We start from the raw sequence: 25,661 nt of genomic DNA on the forward strand, positions 1-25,661 counted from the left end.
GTTCAGAATGAAATGCCGAAAAAGGCTCTTTTCAGAGCCACTGACATATTCACAAAAAAAGAGTTTAAAAACCAAAACAACTGCGGAAGGTGGAAGTCAAATCTTGATGGAAAAGCTCAGCAATTCAGGCAGTGTCTGTGGAAACAAGGGTTACCGTTTCGGGTTCAATGACCCTTGGGAGATCAAATTAATACATTTATGTTATTTAAGTGAGGCGCTCTGTGGAGAGCGCAGACCAATTTCCATAGAAATCTTGGAAGTTTTTCTTCGGGTGGAGTAAAGTTTCACAGCCAGCGATTCTGCCCTGTCCTCACCATCCTTATATATTTGAATATATTTGACGTTTTCAAGGATGTGAGGCACACTCAGCCGATCCTGACGTCCGGAGGGGAGTAGATTTCGAGTGAGAGAACAAACACAGAAACACAGGGAGTGGGACAAATCGAATGGCACAACAGCCCTAACCAGAAAATCCCGTCAGGATGTTACGTGTTTGAATGAGATCATTTCGCATTCTGACATATGTCAATGAATGCATCTTTATTGGCTAGGTCAGTGAAAACACGATAAAATCGTACCGTGATGGGAGGCTGAGTAAATTTGGTTTATGTTCCCAGGAGATTACAAGAATGAGGCAATCCCCTTGAGACACGAAAAGCTGGATAGGGGAGACATTGAGAATAACCCGACAGCATGAGCAATGTGCTGAGATTCAGAATTGACTAGCCATCATTAGAATGTTTCAGGTATCCAGCAACTGCAGTCTTTTACCTTTATTCCCTTGTTTTTGTTTTGTCTTGGGCCTATCTAGTGACAGAGGATGCACCATCACAGATTATCCACAGGAGGTATGCTGTTTAGATAATAAGAAGGATTATTGCATGATAATAATAATAAAGTTAAAATCACACAAAAGCAGGTGATAGTCCAACAGCTACTTGATGAAGAAGCAGCGCACCGAAAGCTTGTACTTACAAATAAAGTGTGGTGCTGGAAAAGCGCAGCAGGTCAGGCAGCATCCGAGGAGCAGGAGAATCGATGTTTCGGGCATAAGCCCTTCTTCAGCACCCAGTGTTTGTGTAATTTTTAATTTTGCCCATCCCAGTACAACACCAGCTCCTCCACATCATGATAATAATATATACTTACATTCTGACAGACAAACTCAGCTAAACACAATAGACAATGCTGGATAAATTCAGAAGGTTAGCAGCATCAACCGAGACAGAGAAAAACAAGTTAATGTTTCGAGGCCTGTGACACTTCTTCAACCGAGACACAGACAAGATGAATCGCAGAATGGTTGACCGCTTTGTGGAACACCTCCATTCTGTGCAAAAACACTTAAGAGTTTGGCTCTACCCAGGACAAAGCAGTTCATTTCATTAGTACTAGATACACCTTCTCCAACCCCGACGCTCAGTAGCTGCAGTGTGTACCATCTACAAAATGCACTGCAGAAATTCACCAAAGATCCTCGGACCGCATCTTCCAAACCCATTAGGATCTCACTATAGGTGGATTGGCTGATGCGCCTAAATTAGAGACTATTGTTCAAAAGTAGCATTTTCAGACCTCTCTTGATCATCTAAAGCACAATATAAGGCAAGTGGCTTTTCGAAAAAAAAATTTTAATCTGCTTTTTCAATTAGTTGTGCCCCTTTTCAGATTATTCTCTATTTGCTACTCCATCCTGAAGGATAAGGGCAGAAGATGCATGGGAACACCCCGTGTCTACTTTTCAAAGTTCCTACCTAATACCGTTTAAATTAGCCTTACTTCAATTTAGAACTTTAACTTTTAGACCTTTTCCATCACTATATTAAGACTGATAGAAATTAAGAATAATCCATTGAGCGACAAAGGGAAGTGGACGGTGTGCCAAGCCACTGGGTGTGACATCCGATTCTCCACAGATTCGTGAAGCAGTGATCCAACCGATCAGCACAAAGGAGGTGAACTCTTCTGGTTCCTTATCTGTTTCAAGCAGAAGGCAGATTGATTTCCCAGAGCAGAAGTTGCTGGAACTGGGGTTCTAAGGAAGGGTCACTGGACCCGAAATGCTCTCTCCACACATGCTGCCAGATCTGCTGAGCTTTTCCAGCAATTTCTGTTTTTGGTTCTGATTTACAGTATCTGCAGTTGTTTCAGTTTTGATATCCAAAATCATCCCTAAGTCTAGCCGCGCCACTCCTCCAATCTTCTCAGCTGTACAACATGAAGCTGATGAACCACATCTCAGAAACAAGTCTCCAAGGTAATGTGAGGACTTCCCGGATCGATGTGTGGCAAAACCTCTTTTGGCTAGTGATCTGACCATTCCCTGTGTTGGTGCCTAGGTCATTGATGGTGACGGTGGTGCCCAACGCAAAATCGGCTGGTTTATTCAGATTTGTGGGATATAGGTAAAGTAGTGTTACTTCTGCAATCATAATTACTAATGTAAGGTAAATAACCTCACACCAGTGTATAATTGTTTCAACCAAGAGCTGAGTCAACAAGAATGAAAACTCTGTGAAGAAAATATATAATTGTTTTTGTATTTGCTAAAATGAGCATACAAGAATGAAACGTGCCTGCAAACAATGGTAGATGCTACAGACAAATAAATAAGGTGCTGTGAGGATGTAGGTTAAGCCAGATATGCTTGTACAAGCAGTAGTTACAAGCATCTGTTTCCCACTTCTGCAAAAACAAAAACCAAACCCCAATTAAAAGTCATAAGGATCAATATGGTTGGGGAAAAGGAGGAAATGTCACAAGTGGGGGAAATAGATAGCAGTGAAGGAGGATATACCTAACAATGGATCACAGCAGGATGTGGTGAAATGGCCAAGTAAAACTTGTACTTTGTTATGCACAAGGCCGGATAAGGCAAGAGATAAACAATAGTAATGGTCACCGGGTTGGGAGTAGTGAATCCTATGTAAGATATGTACTTGCTAAACTCTGTGTGCCCCATTCCAGGCACCACGCTTGCAAGCGTATAATAAACATACTGATTGCTTCAGATCTTGTCTCGGACTGAAATTATTGAAGTGAGTGAGCTTCGTTTCTCACAGATTCATCAGAGAAAGAAAGACTCGCGTTGATATAATGCTTTTCACATTCACCAGGCGTCCCAGTCAATAAAGTACATTTGAAGTGTAGGCCCTAAGGGAACGTAGGAACTGCAGCAGTCAATTTGGTCACATCACGAAGCTCACTTACACACACACACACACACACACACTAGTACCGTAATCACAGAATCCCTGCAATGGCGAAAGAGGCCATTTCGCTGACCGAATCCACACCGTCCCTCCGTAGACCATCGCACTCTGTAAACCTGCATATCCCAAGGCTAATTCACCCTAACTTGCACATCTTTGGACTATGGGAGGAGACTAGAAGAAACCCACACAGACTCGGGGACAATATTCAAAATTCACACAAACAGACAGTCGCCGGAAGGTGGGATCGAACCTGGGTCTCTCACTTTGTGAGCCACCGTGCCATCCAATGATTATATTTGTGTGTGTGTGTGTGTGTGTGTGTGTGTGTGTGTGTAGTCTTGATCTAGGGATATAACAGTGGCCAAGACACTGGGGACAACGTCCCTGTTCATTTTAAAACGATACAATTGGAGATTGTACCTGACTAGCCAGCTGGGTCCTCCATCTGGACCTCCGCCTGGAGTCTGCTGAATCAACCCTCCTTTGCTAATTACCCCCTTCCCCCAGTGACGGGGGGAGGTAACGCCCGGTGGTTTTCAAAAGCTGTACACCTATTGCAAGAAACCTCTGGCATTCCCTTCAAAGCGGAGACTTTGTGGCTGTATAATTAGAATTAGCTTTGCTGAGCCACGAATGCAGTGAAAAGTTTACAACTTCACTGTGACAACTAAGGTACCAAGGGGACAAAAGTTCTTAAGTACAGATTCATTTAAGAGGCATCTGGATGGGTATATGAATAGGAAGGGTTTGGAGGGATATAGGCCGGGTGCTGGCTGGTGGGACTAGATTGGGTTGGGATATCTGGTCGGGGTGGACAGGTTGGACCGAAGGGTCTGTTTCCATGCTGTACATCTCTATGACTCTTGGGGTCTCTATGACTCAGCACCCGGCCCATATCCCTCCAAACCCTTCCTATTCATTAACCCATCCAGATGCCTCTTAAATGTTGCAATTGTACCAGCGTCCACCACATCCTCTGGCAGCTCATTCCATACACGTACCACCCTCTGGGTGAAAAAGTTGCCCCTGAGGTCTCTTTTATACCTTTCCCCTCTCACCCTAAACCTATGACCCTCTGGTTCTGGACTCCCCCACCCCAGGGAAAATACTTTGTCTGTTTACCCTATCCTTCGGGTCCCTTTGCCCGAAACGTCGTCTCTCCTGCCCCTCGGATGCTGTCCTGACCTGCTGTGCTTTTCTAGCACCACTCTCTAATCTTGACCCTTGGGGTGGGGAGGGGAAAGCTCAGAAAAATAAAGAAATAACAAGTGCGGCGCAACAGATTATAGAAATAAATTAGAGGAAAAAAATGCAGAAGTAAAAAAAAGTTCAGAGTACCAGTCGTTCCCAACTCAGCCTCGGGGTTCCCGGGGCCGGGAGACGGCTCTGGGATCAGCCCCGGGCCGACTCCACGCCGGTCCCCGGCCTCCCTCACTTGGCTTTCGGACAGTGAGGGCGCTTCAGGGCGCTTCTGCCCAATGTCCTGCGCAGGGATTTCTTGATCTCCAGGAGGTGGCCTCGCAGCCGGATCCTCCACCCCGGTTTGCCCGCCTCCTCCTCCGCCACTTCCTCCACCTCCTCCGGGCCGGGGGCTGCAGTCTGTCCCGCGGGGCCGCTCTCACCGTCTGTGGGGGCTGCCGGCTCGGCCGCCCCTGGCTCGCCCGGCCCCGCCTCACCCCCTCCGGCTCCCTCCGTCGCTGCCGCCCGCTCGCCCGGGGGGCTCTCGCCGTCGGCCCTCGGCGCCGCGCGGAAGTCGTCGGGGTACTCGATCTTGGCGAAGCCCACCGAGGAAATGTGCTCCCAGGCGCCTTCCGCGCTGCCCTTGCCGGTCTCGCTGCCGAAGTTGCTCTCGGCCCGGCGGCCGGCGCTGTCCCTCAGGTTGGTCAGGAGCAGTCGCTCCACCTCCTCCAGGTACATCTGCTGGTACTCCCACCAGTAGTAGGGCCTCCCGCAGCAGCGAGAGACGTGGCAGCAGCTGATGCCAACTGCGATGGAGACCAGGGTCAGTAGCAGGGCCAACCCGATGACCTGGGGTGGGGGAGATAAAGAGCAGGCAGGAGGTCAGTCAGACAATGTGCAAAAGGGAAGTTCCTGAGTCATAGAGATGTACAGCATGGAAACAGACCCTTCGGCCCAACCCGTCCATGCTGACCAGATATTCCAACCCAATCCAGTCCCACCTGCCAGCACCCAGCCCATATCCCTCCAAACCCTCCCTATCCATATACCCATCCAAATGCCTCTTAAATGTTGTCATTGTACCAGCCTCCATCACTTCCTCTGCCAGCTCATTCCATCTACACACCACCCTCTGGGTGAAAATATTGCCCCTTCGGTCCCTTTTATATCTTTCCCCTCTCACCCTAAACCTATAACCCTCTAATTTTGGACTCCCCCACCCCAGGGAAAATACTTTGTCTGTTTACCCTATCCTTCCGCCCCCTTTGCCCGAAACGTCGTCTCCCCTGCCCCTCGGATGCTGCCTGACCTGCTGTGCTTTTCTAGCACCACTCTCTAATCTTGACTCTAATCCCCAGCATCTGCAGCACCCACCTCTGCCCAGTATGCAAGGGAACTTCACTGTAGTGTATCACGGTGAGACCAGCTCCCTTGCTGGAAGCATTGAAACAACAACGGGACTGGAGGGCGAGACTGGACAAAGAGATGGTCTTTTCTCGTGTTCACGTTTTCCGTCCCCTGACTGCTACAATATTCCACAGAAGCGCAACACAGGCTCGAGGGATTACACCTCACGTCCCACAAAGGCACTTCGCAGGCTCAACACTCAGAAACTGATCACTGTCATGTTGGTTCCCCATTTTTCTTGCCTTCTCATCACCGTCCCCCGTCTTATGGTACCCTGTTTATTTTTGCTTTCAGTAAACAGGACCCATTCTTCCCCCTCTCACGTTTTTGACTCGTTTTTTTTTTAACTTACTCCGCCATCAACAACTTTCTGGCAAATGTTAAAAAAAAAGAGAAAATATTTTCCAACCCTTTTCATTTCAGAGGGACAGCCATAAAGGACTCGATATGTTAACTCTTGTTTATCTCTGCACTGCCAGACCTGCAGAGTTTCACCAGCACTTCCGTGCGTTTGTTTCAGACATTATTGGAATTAATATACAATGTTATATATTATGCCTCTAGCAGCAATAGTTGCTGAATAGTTGATACATTCTGAGGTTAATTAATTTCTGGGCCATTAAGACGGATATGACAGAAATAAGACTTCCTATTCGTGCTTTAGGTCAGAAAACGTAGGGACAGAGTTAGGGGAGGTAATGGCTCAGTGATATTACCACTGGACTGTTCATCCAGAGACCCAGGTAATGTTCTGGGGAATCCCACTAGGCAGGTGGTGAAATTGGAGGCACGAGAGAGACTGGGATTGGGTAGGGGTTGGGGGGGGTGGTGGGGTGGTGGTGGTGGGTGGGAGAAGGTAAGGCTGCAAAAGGGATAGCAGAGCTTTATTGGGGTGGGAATGGCCTTGCATCCAAGGGACCCGGCGCCCTCCCAGCCCTGTCACCCAACTCACCCGAGACTCGAAGTGCAGGACACGGACGAGCTCGGAATCTTCCCCGGGCTTCGAGCTGGAGCTGGGGCCGTGCAGCCGGAGGAAGTACTGCACGCAGGTGTAGCAGTCCCCGTCCAGCAGCACCACGATGATCCACACCCAGGCGTGGTAGAAGACCCGCAGCGAGGTGACCAGCCTCCAGGAGCCCGGCGCACGGCCACCAGGAGGCGGCTGCGCTGAGCTCCCAGCTCCCTTGGCCGCCGGCCCCCTGCAGCCCAACAGGCACTCGCGGTGCAGGAAGACGCCGAGCAGGGTGAGCACCAGGGCGGGCACCAGCAGGAAAGAGACGCCGTAGACCTCATTGTAGCCGGCCAGCCAGGGGCACTGGAAGCCGAGCTCGGCCATCTCCTGCAAGCCCCAGAAGACTGTGGCCAGCACCAGGGAGCCTAGCACCTTGAAGGCCGGTTTGCCCAGCAGCTTGTCCTGCTCAGAGATCTGCAGCAGCTGGAAGGTCATCTCCCTCTGCAGCCCTGTCAACGCGGGTCTCTGTGTGAGGAAATGCTGCTTGTTTTAACGGCCCAAGTGATTGACGGCATCTCCGTTTGCTTTGCAACGCGTCCTTTCTCCTGCTCTTTGCAATCCCTGAACCCTGCTCCTTCCACTTAACTCAGATTCTGGCCAAACCCACAACTTAGGAGGCTGGTACAGTTACCATGTTTAAAATGCGTCTGGAGGGGGACGTGAATAGGAAGGGTTTAGAGGGGAATGGGACAAGTGCTGGCAAATGGGACTAGATTAATTTCGGATCCTTGGAAGTGGAGATGCAGGTGGACAGAATAGGGAAGAAGGTCTTTGGTATGCTCACCTTTATTGGTGAGCGCATTGAGCGTAGGAGCTGGGAGGTCATGATGCGGCTGTACAGGGCATTGGTCCAGCCACTTTTGGAACCCTATGTGCATTCTGGTCTTCCTGCTACAGGAAGGATGGTGTGGCCAGGATTGGAGAATTTGAGCTACAGGGAGAGGCTAAATAGGCTGGGGCTGTCGAAGGCGGAGGGGTGACCTTATAGAGGTTTACAAAGTCATGAGGGTCACGAATAAGAGGAATAAACAAGATCCTTTCTCTGGGGTGGGAGAATCCAGAACTAGAGGGCACTGGTTTAGGGTAAGACAGGGAAAATACAAAAAGGATCTAAGGGGCAACGTTTTCACACAGAGGTTGGTGCATGTATGGAATGAGCTGCCAGAGAAAGTGGTGGAGGCTGGTACAATTACAGCATTTAAAAGGCATCTGGATGGGTATATGAATATGAAGGGTTTTGAGGGATATGGGCCAAGTGCTGGCAAATGGGACTAGATTCATTTGGGATACCTGGTCAGCATGGATGGGTTAGACGGAAGCTCCTGTTTGTGTTCTGTGCAGCTCCATTACTTTATAAACTCGCCTTGGTCACAGGAACATGAATTCTTGAGGCAGAGCACTGATCCTTGCATGGTGTCCCAGATTTAGCACAGTGCACAAAGAGACCATTCAGCCCACCCTGCCTGTAACGGCTCTCTAAACAGATGCTTCGTGTCATCCTCCTGCCCCTCCCCGTATCCTTGACCATTAATTCCTTTTAAATAATCACCTAATGGCCTCTTGAATGAGCCGCAGCATTGAATCTGGGCCAGGACCTGGGAAAGGTAGAAGGTGTGTGGCACTTGGAATACCAAACTGTGGAGTGGTTACAATGCGGAAAGAGGCAATTCAGCCCATCCCCTGGCTCTCTGCAAGAACAACCCATCCAGTCCAAACTGCATATCACCAACCCTCCAGCTCTCTCGCCATAGCCATCCCTACACATCTATAATATAGATAAAGGATCTGGAGGTGACCACTCTTTCCCTCCAGCCTATTCTATCAGTCAATAAGATCTGCTGCGTCCTTTTCAGGAAGTGAGTTCCAAAGACTCCAGACTCCGAGGATTTTTAAAAAAATCTTGTGGCCTGTCTTAAACTCTTGATTTTTAAACAGTGACTCGGATTCTAAATTTTCCCACAAGAGGGAAGCATCCTTTTTCCATTCACCAGATTAAGATCCCTCACCTGCATCAAACAATTTGCCTCTTGCTCTTCCAAACTCCAAACGGTTTGATTTTCTTTTCCTTCAGATCACTATACCAATCTACTTTGGAGGAAGCCTCAGTTAAACCTGCCTTCACCTCACTCTCAGTTCATTCCAGATGCTCATGGTTCACTGGGTAAAAAGCCTTTTTCTCCTGCTACAATTCCTTTTATTTCTTTAAATAGGTGTCTTCCAGTTTCTGATCCTTCCAGCAAAGGGAACGAGTTTCTCTATTTTCTTAGAACTCCTTACGATTCCAGACACACTTAACGGAGCCCGCTTAATCTTCTCTTTCCCAAACAACACCTTCATCAATCAATCCTCATAACTACAATATTTAAAAGGCATTTGGACAGGTACATGAATGGAAAACATTTAAGAGGGTTATGGCCCAAATGCAGAGAGTGGGACTGGTTTAGTTTGGGAAGCTTGGTTGATGTGGGTGAGTTGGATTGAAGCGTGTGTCTCTGCTGACTATAACTAAACAAAGACCTGGTGACACTGGATCTGAAACAAACAAAAAAAACCAGAAATTGTTGGAGAAACTCAGTGTCTGACAGCATCTGTGAAGAAATAAGAGTTAACATTTCAAACCTAGTTCTGAAAAAAAGGCCATGACCTACAACATTGGTTTACTGTCCAAAGACATTGCTCCATCTGTTGGGTACAGTATCCACAGTATTTTCTTGTCCTTTTTCAGGTTTCTCATACCTGCAGCGTTTTTCTTTAATATCCCTGAAAAGGGGATTTAGCCTGGTTGTATTTTTAAAAAGAATGCATCATTATATTAGAGGTAACTGTGAACGTAAGGTGATCGGCCTGTTTCCAGCTGGTTCCCCTCCAGTTTTCATGGATATTTTTCACAGAATCCCTACAGTAGTGAAACAGGCCATTTGGTGCATCGAGTCCACAGCAACCTTTCAAAGAACAACCCACTCAGACCAATCCCTTTTGTCTATTCCTGTAACCTTGCATTTCCCATGGCTAATCCAATTAACCTGGATATTGTGGCACAATTTAGCATGGCCAATCCACTTTTACCTACACATCTTTGAACTGTGGGAGTACCCGGAGGAAACACACGCAAACACGGAGAGAATGTGCAAACTTCACACAGTCACCAGAGGCTGGAATCGAACCTGTCTCCCTGGTGCAACAGTGCTAACCACCAAACCACTGTTTTCAGACAGTGACAAACAGATGTCTGATAACAAAGGAAGTAAAAGGTTACAGAGAGTGAGGAATGTGAAGTTATTGGATTAGTGATGACCTTATTGAATGGCAGAGCAGGTTCCAGAGGTTAATAGCCTACTCCAGGTTTGTGTGTTTGCGTAGATTTCTAACTATTGCCCTCACTCTCTTCACAGGTTTTTCTTTTTCTTTTCATCTGAGTGACAGTATCACTGCATTAGCATTCCAAAACCCCGGTCTAATGTTCTAGGGGTTTCCATTGACACCCCACCAGGGCAAGTGGTAACATTTAAACTCAATAAAAGCTGGAATGAGAAAGCTAGTCTAATGGTGACAATGTAATCACAGTTGATGATTGTCATGATCTGTTGGGTTCACTAGTACCCTTTCATGAAGGGAATTCTGCCATTGTCACAGCCTACATGGGACTCCAGACTAATAGCAGTACGGTTTATCTTAGCCATCCTCTGGGCAGGAAATGTTGGTCCAGCCAGTGACCACAGTTCATGAACATAAATATTTTAAAAAGTACTTTGGTTTCACAAGTTCCACACTTTTAAACTTTATTTTCCTCTAAATTTCACATTTCACCAGCCTTCAGCTGCAAAGCTTTCAGAGAAACGGGAAAAGGGATCATCTGAACTGCTGCCTTGTACAAACACAGGCAAGTGAAAGAAAAAGTGGAAGAGAATGTAACTGAAGATAATGCCTTCAAGGTTCAGGGAAGAACCCCCTATCTGTGTTTCGCCTTTTCAGTTCACAGCTTCATTCACCACAACACATGAACAGACTAGCAGTGGAAGGTCATGTTGACACGATATACATCAAAACTTTTCCCCGGGTCACAGGCCAGTTACAGAAACGCCTCTCATCGCGCAACTAAAAATGGATTTCAGTTCCCAACAACAAAGCATCAGCACTCAAGTTGTAATTGTGCAGGAAGCCTCACGTGATAAATGTCAACCTTACAGGGTTGCTGCAGGATGATCAAATTAGAAGCTTGGCAAACTGCGTACTCACAGCAAACCTGATACAAAGTCACTTGCTCTGATTTTCTTTGAGCGTTTAGGGAAGTGCAAATGTTGTAATGCTGGAGTAACAATTGCCCCAATAGGCAGTGTGTAACTCAGTAAACCATAGTTCATAGTTGTAGGATTTCCATTCTGTCACCACATTCCCTGACAAACCCTGGATTGAAACCTCTCTCTCTGACAGGTGGATGGTGTCGAAACAACCAACATAAACTGGTTCATCTCAGGCTAGCATTTCTCAGGGTTGCACATTCCCTTCCCCGAAGGGCATTAGGGAAGCAGAAGTGTTTTGACAAAAATCAACAGTTCACACACTGCTGTTAGGCCAGCTTTTGATTTCACATTTTGTTAAAATTTAAATTTCAGCAGCTGCCCTGGTGGGATTTGAATCCCTATCCTCAGAACAACGGTCTGGGTTTCTGGATTAATAATCTAGTGATGTTACCACTACACCACTCGTAAAGTGAGAAGCAGCCAGCTGGTTGTCGCAGGAGATTTTTTTTGGTCCTAATATCATCGATTTCTGTTTTACCTGTGCTCTTTCGTGTTACCATTTGTGGGCGGCACAGTGGTTAGCACTGCTACCTCACAGCGCCAGAGACCTGGGTTCAATTCCCACCTCAGGCAACTGTCTGTGTGGATTTTGCACATTCGCCCCGTGTCTGCGTGGGTTTCCTCCGGTTGCTCCAGTTTCCTCCCACAGTCCAACAATGTGCAGGTTAGGTGAATTGGCCATGGGAAATTGTCCGTAGTGTTAGGTGTAGGGGAATGGTTCTCTGTGGGTTGTTCTTCGGCGGGTCGGTGTGGACCTGTTGGGCCGAAGGGCCTGTTTCCACACTGGAAGTAATCCAATTAAATTTTTTAAAATCCTGCACAAGACAGACATTTTTGATACTCGTTCTTTGCAGGTTAGATGTTTCTACTACACTGCCCCCACACAGGCCAATCAAGCAACTGTCACATAGTTTAGAACCAATCAGCTCCATCCTGTTCATCCTTTTCATCTGCATTCCAGGTGAAGGTAACAGAGTGCCTGAGTAAACAGGATTTTCAAAACAGCAAACATACCTTAACACAATCTCCTTGGTTTAAAAGAGCACTTCCCTTTTTGACAACACAGTCCAAAATAATAAAAGGAAATAAAGAGATAAAAGATCTTTCACAAAGATGAAAGCTCTTGTTGAATCAAAGTCCTGCATGAATAAAGAACAGCATTCTGTGGAAGGCTGCAGCTTCATTGTGCCACACTTATGCAGGGATTGATTCAAATACTTGTAGTTGCACCAGCTGTATGTTAGTTGAATCAACTCTTCAAAAAGTGAAATTTACCTTTCCTTGTGGAGCATCATTTACCTCTCAATTCATGCATAATTTGGGCCAAATCAGATTGATATTCAAATAAATGCCATAAAGAGTGAAATCTAGTTGGTTATTTCTGGCTTGGTGAGAGAATCTCCATTCAGTATGGTTCTTAAATTTGCACGACTCTCATGAGAATGATCAGCTTAGTGCAGTTGAAGGTTTAAACATGCAACACAGACAGCCTGAAACATTATGTTCTGAACTTCTTTTTAATTCTGTCGTGATGTTACATCACAATACTTCAAAAGACATTGGTTGCCCAGCTGTACAGTACAAAATCAAAAGGCTTTTCAACTTTCTTTGCAACAAAAATACCAGATTAATACATCCTTAAAAAAAACTGTACCTCCAGTCAGACAAATTGAGTTAGTTCACTCATCTCCAATGCACTGCTTAAGGAGCAAACAACAACCAGGAAAAGTTATCAAGGTGCATTTTCCAACGCACCAAATATTAGTCACATAATAAGATCACTTCCAAAGTTGAGCCTCCATCATTTGCAATCTATTAATACAAGATCCTGTAATTCTGCCAATTTAATCGGGTTTGTCTAGCTCAACCACCCAGTGTTTGGAACTCCTGTCCTGTGTTTCAGCTATCAAACAAGCCTCTGAATGGGCACATGGCTCTCAGCTAGCTGTTAAAATTGTAAAACAGGTAAGGTATTGAGCTATATGGGTAATATCCCAACTTCGTTGCTCAGCACAATTCTGGAAAAATGTGACAAATCAAATCATTCTTCAAGTCTGATGCAAGTTCAAAAGGGACTAAGAATACAGATTTTCAAACAGATTGCAAAACCAAAAAACAGTTCCAAACAATTTTAAGAGATGAAATCAAAAGGAAAGAAATTGACATTGGTCACACCGGAACTCCGGGAAAGCTAGTTGAAATTCACACGCAGGAAATGATGCACTTTCCTGATTCAATCAGGGATTGAAAGAACAGCACTGGATACCACTGCTATCCTGACTCAGCTACATCACTGTGCAATAGGACAGGGGTAGAAGAGAGAGAAAAGCACAACTATGTCCTTTCTGTGGCAATGTAACATGGTTGAGACGAGGCCTAATCTACCTGATACCTCATAAGAGAAAAAAAGAGAAAGGAATAAACACAACCAATTTACTGACAATGATGTATAAATAGAAATTTGATTCAATTTCACTTTCTGGTTTGGTACTTGGCAGCTGAGTTTCAGTATAAGTTCCCGAACTGGTGCGTTCCATCCTGTTCGTTCCCGATAGCGTCCACACTGCAGTTTAATCTCACTGCTTCTGCTGCATGGCTTCTTTCCTTGCCGCATCCTGCAGCAGCTGGGTGTCCACCTCATCAGCTGGGAGTTGTACATAACGCACTACTGAGCCCCGGATAAAGCAGTTCTTCACAGAGAGCTGGGAAGAGGAATATTTGGCATTAATGCTGGTAAGTGTAGGGCAGATGATCAGTTGGATTACTTAAATAGGGACACGGTTCCAGACGCTTTCTGCATACCACTCATCCAGACAATTTGCAAGGAAAAAAAGTGTAAAGTCTAAATCAGGAGTCTCCCCTCATACAGTACTTAAATAGTTCTCTCGCTGAGGTGACAATTCTTATAAATTGCCTTGTCCGTCTTACATGGTTCCAGACCCATATCAATATGGTTGACTCTTAACCACCCTCTCGGCAAACAGAGATGGGAAATAAATGCAGGCCCAGCCAATGTAGCCCACATTCCACGAGTATATATAAAAAGAAATAAAACACTTTAATTTGAAAAAAAATCCCCATTTTTGAACTCTATTTTCTTTTGTATGTCAATTAGGTTAATGGGCTGAAAAGTGGCAAATGGAGTTTAATTGTTTAATAAGAGTGAGGTACTGAATTTTGGCATTACAAACAAAAACTTATAGATATAGAATCAGCCCAACAAGTCCACACCGACCCTCCAAACAGTAACCCATCCAGACCCATTCCCCTATATTTATCACTGACTAATACACCTAACCTACACATCCCTGAACACTATGGGCAATTCAGCATGGCCAATTCACCTTATACAATAAAAAGTTGGTCTTCTGTACTGTTGCAGAACAGAGAGACCTAGGGACTCAAATACACAATTTTTTGAAGTTTTCATCACGCATAGCTAAGGCACTTCGCACTTTGCCCTTCATTGCTCAGATCTTTGAGTAAAGGAGTTGGGATGTTATATTAAAGTTGTACGGGATGTTGGTGAAGCCTCTTCTGTATTACTGTGTCCAGTTCTGTTCTCCCTGTTATAGGAAAGACATCATGAAGCTGGAGAGGATTCAGTCTCTTCTTAACAGCACCTTGCCGGGAAGGGAGGGATTGAGTTATAAAGACAGGCTGGGATTTTTTCCACTGGGGCATTGGAGATTGAGAAGGGAATTTGTGAAGGTTTATAAAATCATGAGGGGTAGAGAGAAAGTGAATGGCTGGTGTCATTTCCCTAGGGTGCAGGATTTCAAGACAAGGGGATTTTTTTTTAAACAAGAGAGAAAAAAATTTAAGACAGACATGAGGGGCAATTTGTTTTTTTAAACACAGGATTATTTGTGTGTGGAATGAACTTCCACAGGAAGTGGTGGTTATGGGTACAATCACAACATTTAGAAACCATTTAGGTAAGTACGTGAATAAGAAATGTGTGGAGAGATATGGACCAGGCTCAGATAGGTGGGACTAGTTTCCATTGGGATTATGGACAGCACGGACGGGTGGGACTAAAGGATCTGTGTCTGTGCTGTCTGTGTAACAATGCAAGATAAAAAGCTTTGACTATATCTTTTTTTCCAGCAACACTCGAGGTCAAAACTACTGAACAATGATCATTTAAAAGGAAACAAGTGCCATTTCAATAACAACGCTCTCTCCCCCTAAATCTCTGCAACTTTCAGGAGCCTTTATAATGTTAAGGACGCTTTTACAGATCCACCTCTTCCTTTCACCCAACTCACTTGATTGCCATCTCTGCACCTGACTTTCTTTTACCATAGACGGTGCCAGAAATCAGGAGAAAGACCCCCAGGTCCCAGCCACCACTTACACCCTTCTGTTGTCAGCTCGACTCTGACCACTCGAGTGAAACTTTAATGGAATGCAGTTCCCGCAGGAGGCTCAACAAATGTGCACAGCACTCACCATGTGTGGATATTTCTCTGGGTCAGTGACACTTATGTCTGTCAGCTTGATGTTTAGGTACTGAAAGAATAAAGAGATAGTGAAAACATCCTGCAATAAAAGACTTCCAGATCATTCGGGGAGACAGAAATACTTCTGGCACAGAAATTGGCCGTTCAGCCCAATGCTTAAAGCATGCTTGACTTTCAGTTGGGTTCAGTAAATAAATAACACTTTCACAGTACCCATGGAAATAACAAACAGGAGAAGTACACCATATGATATACCAAGCATGCTCTCCTATACAATCCGACTGTGGCTGATTGTCAATTTCAACTCCACTTTCCCACACACTCCCCAGATCCCGCAATCCTCCATCATAACAAATTCCGGCTTATCAAATTTTAATACATTTAACATTGGATTATTTTCTGGGGTGGACAATCATGATGATTTACAACCCTTGAGTGAAGACATTCCTCATCTCAGTGGCACACAATCAGATCCACATCGCCTGAATTCAAAGATCCCCAGCCCAGAGGAAGCAACCATTGTGTCCTCCCTGTCAAACCCCTTCAGAATTTTGTAGATTTCTATCTCATTCTAGAACCCAGATTTTTCAAACCCACTTTAGACATGCTGACAGGACAGGGCAAGGCATATCAGTTATCCAAGGGGATCAGTAACAAACATCTGCAACGTGGACAATGCTTCCCTCCCAGGCAAACATGAGGACATGTTTGACGAGATGGTCAGTAGCATATACGGGATTAAACATTACTTTTCAAAAAAAATAGGCATTTGGGAAATACAGGTTAAATCCAGGTTGGAATCAAGCATCAAACTCAAGGGAATTAACAGTCACACACTCAACACTTGCCCTGGTGTGTAGCTTGGAGGTTGTTTTACACAGTGTTGAAGTTTAATGAAGCTGTATCTCAGTGTTAACTCACTGCCAAGAAATGCAACTCTCACCTGATCAACTGAGTGCAGTGTTCCACAGATACTAAAAATAAATGAGAGGAAGAAAACATATTATGTTTGCTTTAGAGTTTATTTATCACCATTCTTTCCAAATATACAACACAGCCTCCCACCCTCAGTCTTAAAAATATTCACAACACAAACCACAACACAAACAAGTAATTCACCTCGATTAGTCCAACAGAGTGCCCTGCCCCACAGAAGCCTCCTTCCTGTCACAATACATTCCACATCAAATCACACACTGGGCAGTAAGGAAGCCATTTCGCTCAAATTCCATACTGGATGAACAAATTACCATCTTACATTGACACCCTATCGTCATAGTCCGATTAATTAAACCAAAGTGCTGGTGATAAAGGCAACTAAAACTTACCAGAGAAACATGCACAGTCAGGCAGTTACAACCAAATACCATCTGCACCAAAATTAGATTACTTACAGTGTGGAAACAGGCCCTTCGGCCCAACAAGTCCACACTGACCCGCCGAAGCGCAACCCACCCATACCCCTACATTTACTCCTTACCTAACACTATGGGCAATTTAGAATGGCCAATTCACCTGACCCGCACATCTTTGGACTGTGGGAGGAAACCGGAGCACCCGGAGGAAACCCACGCAGACACGGGGAGAACGTGCAAACTCCACACAGTCAGTCGCCTGAGTCGGGAATTGAACCCGGGTCTCCAGGCGCTGTGAGGCAGCAGTGCTAACCACTGTGCCACCGTGAAATTTGAGAATGTTGGGAACACTCAGGCAGCAGTGGAGACAAAAACAATTCATGGTGCAGACCAGAGACAACTTTTCAGAAAGAAAGAGCATCAACTTTCCTTATTTAAATGTGTCATGCAAGCACAAACAAAACCAGTTCCAAAGAAGAGTCACAATGGACTCAGAAAACACAAAAATAGCTATCGGCTTTGAGCCTGCTCCACCATTCAAAATTATCACAGCTGATCAGCCAACTCAGTACCCTGTTCCATCTTTCTCCCATTCCATTTGATACTTTTAGTCCAATGAACTGCATCTACATCTTTATTGAAAGTCTTCAATGCTTTTAACCTCAGTTTCACGTGACAGAGAACTTCACAGGCTCACCATCAAGTAAAGACATTCCTCAATTCTGTCCTGAAAGGCCTAACCCTGATCTTTAGAGTCAGTCTGTACTTTCTCAATAGCCGGATCATCCTTCCACAGATCAGGCGGCCAAAACAGCACACATGACTCCAGGTGTGTTTTTAACAATGCCCTGCACAGTTACAGCAAGTCATCCCTGCATCTGTATTATGAAGGCCAAGTGGATTCAAGGTGACACCAACACTCTGTGACCCTTTGCAAATTTCCTACAGATCGGACTCAAACATTTCTTATAATAGTTGTACACTTACAAATTTAAATTCTAAATGTACAACAATTACTAATAATGTTCTAAGGCTTTTTGATCTGTACATCCTTACTTACAATGATCAGACTGCACTGCCAATAAACTAAGCTTTTCACTGTACTTCTGATTTATGTATTGTCGCATGTACAATGAAAACATTTTGCCTTTGTCAGCGCCTGCTGCACCTGCAGGCTTACTTTCAGCAACTAGTGTACAAGGCTGCCCAGGGCTTGTTGCACAATTTTCCTTTCCCAATCTAATCACTATTCAAATAATCATCTGCACGTCTGTTTTTGCGATGGAGTGGACAACCTCACATTTATCCATATTATACAGCATCTGCTAATATTTTGCACTTATCCAAGACAAATTGAAGCTTCACCTCATCTAAATCACCAATATATATCATGAAAAGCTGGGGTCCAAGCACTGATCCCTGTGGTAGCCCACCAGTCACTGCCTGACATTCAAAAACAAAAACCCAATTATTCCTGCACTGATCGCCTTCTGCCAACTGCTTCTGTCTGTTTCATAGATTACTCCAATCCCACACTTTAATTTTGCATCTATTATGCAGGACCTTACTGACAGTGTTCTAAAATATTAACTGTTTGTCTCTCCACAGCTGCTGCCAGACTTGAGTTTCTCCAGCACTTCGTTTTTAAATCTCAGGTATCCAGCATCCACAGGAGTTTGCTTTCATTGTACTGCCAACACCAACTTTTATTGCCTGGTACTTTCTGTCCTGAGGTGGTAAACTAGCTTTTTGAACCACTACAGTTCAAATGCTATAGATAGACGCACAATGCTGCTTTGCTTTTTTTGGTGTGGGGGGGGCTGTTAATTTTAAGATTTTGACCCAGCAATAATGAAAGAATAGCAAAATATTCCCAAGTCAGGACGGTAAGTGGCTTGAAAGGGAACTTGCAGGTTGTGTCGTTCTTACATTGCTGCCTTTGTCATTCGAGATGGTGAAGGTCATGAGTTGGATGGTGCTGTCTAAAGGATCTTTGGTGAATTGCTCCAGTGGATCTCTTAGATGGCACCCACTCATGAGTACAGGTGGAGGAGGGAGTGCATGTAGTGTCAATTAAGTTGACTGCATTATCCTGGATAGCACCAAGTTTCTAGCATCAGATGGATCAGCACTTCTTCATGAAGACAATTTTGAGGAAACACTTGAGGTGGCAAGTGTGCAGAATATGCAAAGATTCCAATGGCCACAGCTGATTCCATAGCACCACTACTGACTGAGATGGCCAAGATCTAAAGGCCTGTGTTGGGTTGTGACAGAACTGAAGAAAGGGGGAAAGACATACTTGACCTTACCTTCACCAATCTGCCTGCTGCAAATACTTCTGCTCATCACAGTTTTGGTAAGAGTGGGCACCACATGGTTCTTAAAGAGACAAAGTCCCGTCTTCACTGTGAAGATGACCTCCACTGTATTGCGGGACATTACTACTGTGCTGAATGGGATAGATTTCGAACAGAACAAGCAGCTCAAGACTGGGCCTCCATGAAGGACTATGGGCCATCAGCAGCAACAGAATTGCATTCAATCACAATCTGCAACCTCACAGCTCAGAGTCCGCACTCCATCAACATCAAGTGAGGAAATCAACCCTGGTTTAAAGATATAACTCTTTGACTAAGACTGAAGAATGGTATACCAGAACTATCACTAGATATATCTAAAGCTATGTTGCCAGTCTGGTGAAGGACTACTCAGATACTGAACAACGGGAGCAACATGTTAAAGGAATCAACAAATCAGATTGAAGTTAGGATACTGCAGCAAGTATAAGGCCTCCAGATTTACCCAAGCTGGAGTATGACAGAGTACACTTGTTTCAATGAATGCACTCAAACAACACAAGCAGCTTGGCACCATCCAGAACAAACTAGCTGGCTTGAGATGCATCACTTTCACCACCTTCAACATTCACTCCTTTCATTCCTGACACATGGCAAACCATCAGCAAGATGCAGTGTCCTCAGAAACCTTTCAAACACATGACCTTTACCACTTAGAAGGGTAAGAGCAGCAGACAACCTTAAAATTCCTCACCTTCCAGAGTTGGAAATTTACTACCACTTATTCACTGTCACTTGGTCAAAACCATTGAATTCATGCCTTAACAGCATCGGGAGTGACCCTACATCACAGGAACTGCAACAGTTCAAGAACTCAACACTAGGTAATGTTGGTCACCAGTAGAAATAGAATTGCATCCAATCACAATCTACAACCTCATGGCCCAGCAGAGACCGCATTCCATCAACATCAAGCGAGGAAATCAACCCTGGTTTGAAAATATAACTCTACAACTAAGACTGAAGGATGGCATACCAGAACTAGCATGAGATATACCTAAAACTACATTGTCAGTCTGGTGAAGGACAACTCACACGTTAAACAATGGAAGCAACATGTAATTACTCCAGGTAATAAATGCTGACCTAACATTGTTCACATCCCTTGAATTAAAAAGGTTGAAAAGTCTAATACTAGATTTTCTATTAGTCATCTCTCTCTAGTCGCAGGGAGTTAATTAATTTTGTTGCAATAGGAGTCCATATTCATAGAATAAAATAAAATCACAGAATCCCTACAGTGCAGATTGTGGTTATTTGGTCCATCTAGTCTACAACTATTCTCCAGAAATGCTCAAACATCTTGCGAATGTGTAACCTTCAAAATAGCGAAGAAAGGTAAACAGGCACAGACAATATTTTATCCATTTTACATTGTCGACATATTTCTCCAAAATACTTGTATTCAGTTATCTGCAGTGTGTGTGTCACTAATGCAGGGGGCAGATCACTACTTTTGATGACCACAATCCATCCATATTGATGCACTTACAACCTCAGTGCACTTTCAGATGGTTTCAAACCACAAGTAGGCTTTGCTGCATCTTTAACCCAAATCTGATGGACTTTAACATCAATCATTCATTGTAATGGTTGGATTGATTTCAATCAATTAAAAAAAGTCTCAAATTAAAATGCAAATACACAATGTTCCAATCACAGTCAGCACTTCAAACATTACTCCTAAGAGCTTCTCCCAAATGCACTTTTTCTTTGGACTGAGGACCTTCATTTATAATATAAGAGATGACTGGACAGATGTTTAAAAAGAACATTCTGACCTCATACACACTCAGAGCTGAAAATGTGTTGCTGGAAAAGCACAGCAGCAGACAGCATCCAAGGAGCAGGAGAATTGACATTTCGGGCATGAGCCCTCCCTGAAGAAGGGCTCATGCCCGAAACGTCGATTCTCTGGCTCTTTGGATGCTGCCTGACCTGCTGCGGTTTTCTAGCAACACATTTTCAACTCTGATCTCCAGCATCTGCAGTCCTCACTTTCTCCTCATACACACTCATGCAGTATTCCACTGAGCAGTCAAAGGCTGCATTTGTAGCCAAACTTATCATGTTATAAATGAAGGCATCAGTTACTGCAATACTCCGGATTCTTTTTGTAGAAAAGAACATCAGTACGGAAGAACGTAGTCACAGCACACACAATAACATTACTTCAACTGCCCCACTTCAACCTGCTGGACCAGAACAAGGAGTACTCACCTGAGATCATTCTTTAACTCCACAACAACATCTTTCCCAACCAGGGATTTGAAAAATGAATAAAACAACTGAAACATAAAAATAAAAGAATCAGCTCTTACACAATCTCAGCAGTTTAATTTTAAACTTAGTTGGATCATGTCAAATCTCAACAACTTCCTACTCTTGACCGAGTCAAATTCTTTAAAAGGGATGTGGGCATCACAAGTATGGCCAGTTTGTGAATACTTCCCCCAGTCCCACTTTACTCCACCACCTCTCTTTTTCCCTCCTCTCCCTCTCCCCCAGCCCTCTTATTCACTACCCTGCATTCTCTCTCGCTTTTTCCCTCCTCTCCTTCCCCTCCCCCTCTCTCCCCAACTCCCCATCCTCTCTCCCCTCCCTCTCTTTCTCCCTCTCTCCTCCTTTTCTCCCATACCCCTTCCTCTGCCCCCTCTCCCACCCTCTCTCTCCCCCGTTCCCTCCCTCTCTCTCTCCCCTTCCCCTCTCCCCCCTTCCCTCCCCCTCTCTTCCCTCCCCCTCTCCCCTCTCTCTCCCCTCCCCCTCTCTCTTCCCTCCCCCTCTCCCCTCTCTCTTCCCTCCCCCTCTCTCCCCTCCCCCCTCTCTCCCCTCCCCCCTCTCTCTCCCCTCCCCCACTCTCTCTCTCCCCTCCCCCCTCTCTCCCCTCCCCCTCTCTCCCCTTCCCCTCCCCCTCTCCGCTCTCTCTCTTCCCTCCCCCTCTCCCCTCCCCCTCTCTCCCCTTCCCTCCCTCTCTCCCCTTCCCCTCCCCCTCTCCGCTCTCTCTCTTCCCTCCCCCTCTCCCCTTCCCCTCTCTCTCTTCCCCCTCCCCCTCTCCCCCCTCCTTCTCCATTTCCATCCCACCGCTTCCTCCTGCTGAAACCTGTTGTCACTGGGACAGTCCCCGGATTCGTGGCGGCCTTCTGTTTCCGGAGGAGCCTGCAGTTGTGTTGGCTGACATGCCCTGTATATTCTCTGTGTGTGTGTGTCCCTATAAGTTTCTAACTCAGTCTCCCTCACCATGGCACCGACAATGACAATGGCCGCAGCTCCCACTCAAACCCGCGGCGCCTGCGCGAACAGCCAACCGGCCTCGCGAGAGCTCCCAAGCCCCGCCCACTACGTCCGTGCGCAGACGCGTCACCTGGATCCCCGCCTTCCCTTTGATTGACGGCAGGAGGTGGAGTCGGAAAGGTCACCAGGTCACGGGAACCCCGGAGCGGGCGGGCCGACGTTCCTTCGTCAGGAGTGTGCAGGTGGAAAGGGCGCTGAGAGAGGGGAGAGGAGATGTAGGCAGCGGTTGTCCTGCTCTAGTCCAAGTTGTGATGATCTGAATGTAGCCTGGAGGCCAAGGGGGGAGAAGTCGGTTCCTTGGGCAGGTGCTGAGGAAGGAGTCATGGATGTACTAGTGGGTCTGCTTCAGGAAGTGATTGAAGAGCCTCAGGGCAGAGGGGATCACCTGGGGAGTGCAGTGGGAGAGAACTCCCTAAGATCCTTGTGGAGGCAGAAGGAGAAGTTCTTCAAAGTGGGCGTCCTTGGAAGAGGTTTTGCGGTAAGGTTTTCAGCATCTAGGAGAAAGTGAGGAATGCAGATGCTGGAGAGGCAGAATCAAAAAGAGAGTGGTACTGGAAAAGCACAGCAGGCCAGGGAGCATCTGAGGGACCATAGTTCTATTAGGCTTAAAATAGTGATGGAAAAGGATAGACCAGGTATAAAAGTTGAAGTTCTAAACTGGAGAAAGGCTAGTTTTGATAGTATTAGGCAAGAACTTTCAAAAGCTAATTGGGGGGAGAGTTTGCAGATAAAGGGACAGCTGGAAAATGGGAAGCTTTAAGAAATGAGATAATGAGTACAGAGAGAGTATATTCTTGTTAGGGTGAAAGGAAAGGTTGGTAGGTGTAGGGAATGCTGGATGACTAAAGAAATTGAGGGTTTGGTGAAGAAAAAGAAGGAAGCATATGTCAATATAGATCAAATGAATCCTTAGGAGAGTATAAAGCAGGAGGAGTATACTTAAGAAGGAAATCAGGAGAGCAAAAAGGGGACATGAGATAGATTAGATTACTTAGTGTGGAAACAGGCCCTTCGGCCCAACAAGTCCACACAGACCCGCCAAAGCACCCAGACCCATTCCCCTACATTTACCCCTTCACCTAACACTACGGGCAATTTAGCATGGCCAATTCACCTAACCTGCACATCTTTGGATTGTGGGAGGAAACCAGAGCACCCGGAGGAAACCAACGCAGACACGGGGAGAATGTGCAAACTCCACAAAGATAGTCACCTGAGACAGGAATTGAACCTGGGTTTCTGGCGCTGAGGCAGCAGTGCTAACCACTGCTCCACCACTTAAAGATAGCTTTAATTTAAATAGAGTTAAGGAGAATCCAAATACATTAAGGACATAAGGGTAAGTAGGGAGAGAATACGGCCCCTCAAAGATCATCAAGGTGGCCTTTGTGGGGAGCCGCAGGAGATGAGGGAGATACTAATCAAGTATTTTGCATTAGTGTTTACTGTGGAAAAGGACATGGAAGATATAGAATGTAGGGAAATAGATGGTGACATCCTGAAAAATGTCCATCTTATAGAGGAAGAAGTGCTGGATGTCTTGAAACACGTAAATGTGGATAAGACCCCAGGACCCAATCAGAACTATGTGGAAAGCTAGGGAAGTGATTGCTGGGCCCCTTGCTCAGATATTTCTATCATTGATCGTCACAGGTGAGTTGCTGGATGACTAGAGGTTGGCTAACGTGGTAGCACTGTTTAAGAAGGGTGTTAAGTACAAGCCAGGGAACTATAGACCAGTGAGCCTGATGTCGGTGATAGGCAAGTTGTTGGAGGGAATCTTGAGGGACAGGATGTACATACCTATGTGGTTGGAAAGGCAAGGACTTATTAGGGATAGTCAACATGGCTTTGTGAGTGGGAAGTCATGTCTCATAAACTTGATTGAGTTTTTTGAAGAAGTAACAAAGAGGATTGACGAGGGCAGAGTGGTGGACAAGATCTAAATGGACTTCGTTAAGGCATTTGACAATGTTCCCCATAGCAGACTGGTTAGCAAGGTTAGATCTCATGAATACAGGGAAAACCAGCAATTTGGATGCAGAACTGGCTCAAAGGTACAAGACAGACAGTAATGATGGAGGGTGGTTTTTCAGACTGGAGGCCTATGACCAGTGGAGTGCCACAAGGATCGGTGCTGGGTCCACTACTTTTCATCATTTATATAAATGACTTGGATGCGAGCATATGAGGTATAGTTAGTAAGTTTGCAGATGACACCAAAATTGGAGGTGTAGTGGACAGTGAAGAAGGTTACCTCAGATTACAACAGGATCTTGATCAGGTGGTCCAAAGGGCTGAGAAATGGCAGATGGAATTTAATTAATGTGAGGTGCTGCATTTTGGGAAAGCAAATCTTAGTAGGACTTATACACTTAGAAAGTCATGAGGGGCATGGATAGGATAGATAGACAAAGTCTCTTCCCTGGCGTGGGGGATTGCAGAACTAGAGGGTGAGAGGGGAAAGATATAAAAGAGACCTAAGGGGCAACCTTTTCATGCAGAGGGTGGTATGTGTTTGGAATGAGCTGCCAGAGGAAGTGGTGGAGGGGTATATGAATAGGAAGGGTTTGGAGGAATATGGGCTGGGTGCTGGCAGGTGGGACTAGTTTAGATTCAGATTATGGTCAGCATTAACTGTATGGACCGAATGGTCTGATTCTGTCCTGTATGAATATATATGCAGTGAGAATTGTGAAGAACATGGTTATGGTGAACTCACTGCATGCAGAGGTGGTGGGAGCAGAAATGATGAATGGTTTCAAAGAGCTTTGAGAGGATCTTCATGCATTTGGAAAGATAAGAACTGATTAGGGATAGTCAGCATGGTTTCTTTATGGGAAATTGTGTCTCACAAACTTGATGTGAGTTTTTGAGTTCTTTGATGACAAGGAAACTACATGAAGTTAGAGTGGTGGACGTTGTCTACATGGACTTTAGCAAGGCTTTCAACAAGATTCCACATGGTAGACTGGTCAGATCACATGGGATCCAGGGACAACTAGCCAATTGGATACAAAATTGGCTTGAAGGTAGGAGATAGAGAGTGGTGATATAAAGTTGTTGTTCAGACTG

At 45.3% G+C, this 25,661-nt stretch overlaps 1 protein-coding gene across 1 annotated transcript; it reads right to left on the reverse strand.

Moving 5' to 3' along the window:
- Positions 1-12,612: 12,612 nt before the first annotated feature.
- On the reverse strand, positions 12,613-22,622 carry smx5. The gene is made up of 5 exons (XM_060850576.1): positions 22,533-22,622; positions 21,516-21,583; positions 16,524-16,554; positions 15,570-15,629; positions 12,613-13,816 (listed from the first exon to the last, which is right to left on the reverse strand). The coding sequence occupies exons 1-5, from the start codon at positions 22,533-22,535 to the stop codon at positions 13,691-13,693; spliced, it is 288 nt and encodes a 95-aa protein (XP_060706559.1). The 5' UTR covers positions 22,536-22,622; the 3' UTR covers positions 12,613-13,690.
- Positions 22,623-25,661: the final 3,039 nt, after the last annotated feature.

The sequence above is a fragment of the Hemiscyllium ocellatum genome, chromosome 35 (assembly GCF_020745735.1).
Source record: "Hemiscyllium ocellatum isolate sHemOce1 chromosome 35, sHemOce1.pat.X.cur, whole genome shotgun sequence".
NCBI lineage: Eukaryota > Metazoa > Chordata > Chondrichthyes > Orectolobiformes > Hemiscylliidae > Hemiscyllium > Hemiscyllium ocellatum.